Genomic DNA, 4,847 nt, shown 5'->3' on the forward strand with positions numbered 1-4,847 from the left:
TTGACCTTGCCTGTGTAATCGGGTAAATCGGTAGCAATATTATCGATACTTCTTCCTTCTAAGTTCACCTGACATAATGCTGAGAGCTGAAAGAAATGTCCCTTCAAGCTGCATTTGCTATTTGGTACTCCCTCCGTCCGAAAATACTTGTCATCGAAATGAATAAAAAAGGGACGTATCTAGAACTAAAATACGTCTAGATACATCTCATTTTATTCATTTTGATGACAAGTATTTCTGGACGGAGGGAGTAGGTGATAAATTTCGTCTGTGATTTAGAAATTGCTAATACAGAGTTCGGAACATATAGTCACCATAAACATCTGGATCATTGGGTTTTGAATGGGCCCCCTCCCCCTTGAGATTGGACGGCGGCGAGCTCGAGCCGGGGACGCCATGATGTCGCTGCCAGTGGAGGAAGAACCTTGACGGGTTTGGGGATTAGGATTTAAGCTTGAGGAGGAAGATAAACCAAAGTTGTGGGATGTCAATCCAACGGCGCAGAAGTTTCCAAGAATCCGACGGCGAAGTTCTTTTAGAGCATCGGCCTTGATGAACAAATCTGTGCCCCTATATATGTCTGCAGACATGAGCAGGCCGGCCCTCATTTGTCTGTGTCCGCAGTTTTGAACCATCAATTCCATGCAACGTGGATTCGGCCTTCATACAAAGATCGAAAAGAGAACCATACTTCGGCTTGGGCGAGGTAGAAGCTCTTAGGCACCTGAACGCATGTTGACTAATGATCAAATAAATCATCACCAGGTCAGTGTTGGAGACGCTAGGAGGACAAATGCAAACCTGTGAACCTCGAGATATGTTAGCAGTTAGCACGACCAAGCCAAGAGCGTTTAAATCACTGAATAGAGTGGGTCAAAGATATCATGCTACCTACTAGCACAGTAATAATGCAAATATCATGTTTGATATGATGTGTTTGTACTATTACTCTTACTCTTACTAGTATCATCTACTACTACCACGACTATTACTACTACTAATACTTTTCGAACGAGAATTGACATTATGTATAACAGTATTGAACCAGTCTCAGGTGGCTCCAGTTAAGAGAAATGTCATCTCTTATTTCGAGAAAAAACAAAGAACCTTTGCGTTTCATTGCATTGAAAAGATAGGGGTACGGTTACAATCCTCCTAGGAGGTGGGTTTTACAGAACCAACAGTCAAATGTCATCTCTTGATAATCAATCTTGTGCGAATGTTTAAAACAGAGGAGGGTCAGGTAGGTGCGATCTAAAATATACTGTGTCTAATACAAGTTCACTAGGGTCATATCTGTAAAGATATTAAAATGGTATCAAACCAAGGGAATCTTAAAACCATCTCATAAGAAAGCTTCGTAGTAACAGGCCTAGAGCAATACACCGCTCAGGAAGGATTATACTGTATGTCTTTTCCAGGGTCGTATTTTCCCATTGGAGTACAAAAGAAAACAGATGTGAGAGATGCATATCCATTTCACAATGGAAGAAGGTAATGAGAGAAAGTATTTATACTGAACATATTATCTCTAGCCGAAGATATCTGCATACACCATACAAGAGGTATATTCAGTTTGAAGTTTTACAACAGAGGGAATGTAAGACAAGCAATGGCCCAATTCTGTGCCAGAGCATAGCAAGCACATAAACACAGTAGCCAGTCCAGAACACTTGCCATGGGGAAGACCTGGCAGTCTATTGAGCTCGTTCAATAACATATGCTGCCCAAAATTGGCAAGATGTGATGAAAGAAAAACTGCTGCAATTTACGATGATGACTCCCCCAGAAACTAGGCAGCTGCAGCAGGTTCAGCATTCGGAACATACCAACCACGGATTATCTCAATGGCCTTCTTCCTCCTTGCAAGCCTGGACTTGCGATGATCTCCAGTATTCCTGTGCATGGCGCCAACCTTCACTGTCTTGTCGATGGCTTTGTATGCCTCGGAGATCATTTTCTCTATTTCAATGATTTCTTCAGGTTGGGCATCGGCTTTCTTCCTAAGCTTTTCAAGGGCTCTGAAAACCTAATCAAAGAGTAAAAGCTTAGGGCATTTGGTCTCAATATAAAAGAAAACTTCTGGGATTGATTGCTAAATTAAAAAAACTGAATGTTTTGTACAAATGAAACCATCTTCATACCAATAACCAGTACTCCCCTCCGTCCAGAATTAGTTGACGCTCAAATGGATGTATCTAGACATATTTCAGTGCTAGATACATCCGTTTGAGTGCCAACTAATTCAGGATGGAGTTTATATGACATTTGATTTACTAAAATAACACATAACACCTATTATTCAGATGAAGTACGCCACGGAAACTAAATTTGGTGGTTTGTTACTTCTGTCCCCTTCTTCGGATGTTTTGTGGGCAATATTCCGATAATAAATCCACTTGCAATATCTAATTAATCACTCGCCTTGTACAATCAAATTTAATCCGTTTGTTGGTTAATACTACATCAAATCCATCTACATTGACAATAAGGCATGTCAGAATAACAGAATGCAACTCCAAAATGTATTTCAAGTGGAGAAACCAACACACATTTTACAAATTCTTAAACTCCGTTAATTTGCAGTATAGAGTCTACTCTACTCCCCAACCCTCAAAATTCCCCAAAACACAGCAACAAGTGCTTATCTCAAAGCACCTATTCCCCATTTTCACCAAGGCACGCAGTGCCAATTGAGTATTTTAGTGGCAAAACTTGAAAGATGGAGAAAGGGATACGCCCGCCGTTAGGCATTGTATATACCTTCTTCATCCGGGTGCGCATCTCGGCCTTGCGTGCATGGTTGCGAATGCGGTGTCTGTCATTCTGACGCTCCCTCTTCTTGACCGAGTCCGCCTGCCTTCCAGTCTTGGGCGGCTCGGCGGCGCACACCACCTGCAGCCCCCTCCTCCTAAACCTTCCGGTCGACGCCGAGGCTCCGAACCCACCTGACGAAAGCATTCTCGGTCACTGATGAATAAACATAATTTTCTTGAGGAAACTCGAGCGGGGGAAGGGAAGTGCGGTACCGATGGGGAAGGCGGCGTAGGAGGTCGACAGGCGGGCCTGTGGGGCGAGGGCGCGGAGGGAGAGGGAGGCGGGTGCCCGGGAAGGGGAGGGGAGGGAGGCCGAGAGGGAAGAGAGGGAGAGGAGCGGGGAGGTGGCGGTGGCCATGGCTGGAGACCAGGATGGGAGGAGTTCGAGCTGCAGCCCCGTCCTGTGTCAGTGCCGATGATGTTATCTTATCCGGGGAAGTAGTAGGTTTGCTCCCACTGTGGGGCTGAAGGCGGGAAACCGATTTACGCCTACTTTGCACTAAGACGGGGACTGAAGTTAATAATGTCTTCCACAAGGGTGTCTTCAAGCCCATCCCCGAAACGGGCATTGTACTTATCTGTGAATCCGATCCACAGACAGTGATACGGAAGTTGGTCATCCAACCATGGCCTCTAAACATCGCCTCTGTTGTTAAGAGCCCGCAAACTCAAACAATAGCATCTCAAACCTTCATGAGTGGAAATATTTAAATGCGACAGTGGTTATACTTTAAATATTATAATCCAACTAAGTTTTCAAATTAAATAGTTCAAACTTAAATTCAACTTTCATATGTTCTAGTTGTCCTCTTTAACCGCCTATAGATGCTCAATCAAATCTTCCTTGAACTGCTCATAAATTGCTCGATGCCGAATTTGTTGATGTATCTGAACAAACTTATCAAACATGACCGGATTTTGATGTGGAAGTTGGATAGGATCACCCATGTTCTCAAATTCCAGACCCCCGGCAACATCTGCGCCCTCATCCTCCACAATCATGTCATGCATGATCATATAACATGTCATCATCTCCCATGAAGATCTCCGGGTCCCATTGTTTAGCAGGTCCACGAACAACTGCAAAACGGACGTGGAGCACTCCAAATGCCTTCGCCACATTCTTTCTAGCTCCTTATTATCTTTGGTTAAAGTGAGCTCTTTTTTGACCAACGTCTCAGAGATGGTCTTAACGAATGTAGTCCATGGAGGATAGATATCATCAACCAGATAGTAGTCAATGTTCTACTGATGCACATTAACAGTGTAGTTGCTAGGAGGAGGTTGTCCTTCTGATCAACCGAGCAAACATGGAGGCCGCTGCCAAATCCAGTGGTCATGTGATGACCCTTGATCGATCCCTTGAAACCGAGAACATGCTCTTCCGCACACCTCGCGTCTGGAAGGACCGCCTGCATCATCGATGTTTCATCCGTATAATCCTCCTCGTCGGACGACTCAACACAGTGCTCGTACATGTATTCCATGTCCGAATCCATTGCTTCAAAGAAGGGACAAAAAAATTGCACGAGCATTTCACCAAACACTTGCCGGGCGTGGTGACCCCTGCACTGGCAGATGGTACCTGCTCGGTGGATGGACGAGAGGTGTGGACTAATAGCGTGGCGACCGAGTGGAGCGGTGGAGGTCACGAAGGTCCGACAAGGGCTTGGCGGGCGACCGGGGTGGTACAACAACATCAAAGGAGAGGGAGGAACCAGATGCAGAGAAGGGGACATGGGTAGACACGCGGGGTCCTCATGTGGTTTTGGGTGGGCCGTGGGCGTCAGAGTCTTACATCACGGTGGTCCACACTCTCGTAAAGCCCCCCCCTAATTTGCTTCTGGTTTGCGAGAAAACGAACACTCAAACTAGTCTGCAGACCAATGCGAGATGGCGTTGGATGGCAAACTGCATCCAGACAATGCGGTTCACACACTTGCTGGCGATTTGAGGGTTTGCATTGGAGATGCATGTCGGTGTAAAAACTGGCGGATCTCGGGTGGAGGTCCCGAGCTGTGGATCTAGGAT

General features: G+C 45.4%; 1 protein-coding gene across 1 annotated transcript; it reads right to left on the reverse strand.

Moving 5' to 3' along the window:
* Window positions 1-1,495: 1,495 nt before the first annotated feature.
* LOC119276777 (30S ribosomal protein S20, chloroplastic-like) lies at window positions 1,496-3,235 on the reverse strand. Its single transcript, XM_037557931.1, has 3 exons — window positions 3,030-3,235; window positions 2,764-2,948; window positions 1,496-2,029 (listed from the first exon to the last, which is right to left on the reverse strand). Exons 1-3 carry the CDS (start codon window positions 3,172-3,174, stop codon window positions 1,793-1,795), a joined length of 567 nt encoding a protein of 188 aa, XP_037413828.1. The 5' UTR covers window positions 3,175-3,235; the 3' UTR covers window positions 1,496-1,792.
* Between the last annotated feature and the right edge of the window lie 1,612 nt (window positions 3,236-4,847).

Source organism: Triticum dicoccoides, chromosome 3B (assembly GCF_002162155.2).
Source record: "Triticum dicoccoides isolate Atlit2015 ecotype Zavitan chromosome 3B, WEW_v2.0, whole genome shotgun sequence".
Classification (NCBI taxonomy): domain Eukaryota; kingdom Viridiplantae; phylum Streptophyta; class Magnoliopsida; order Poales; family Poaceae; genus Triticum; species Triticum dicoccoides.

Excerpts from the sequence above, each read along its gene's own strand:
- LOC119276777 (XM_037557931.1), bottom strand. The coding sequence starts at position 3,174 with ATGGCCACCGCCACCTCCCCGCTCCTCTCCCTCTCTTCCCTCTCGGCC. Across the intron at positions 2,949-3,029 it reads CTACGCCGCCTTCCCCATCG|GTGGGTTCGGAGCCTCGGCG; the intron begins GTACCGCACTTC and ends TGCTTTCGTCAG. Across the intron at positions 2,030-2,763 it reads TGCGCACCCGGATGAAGAAG|GTTTTCAGAGCCCTTGAAAA; the intron begins GTATATACAATG and ends CTCTTTGATTAG.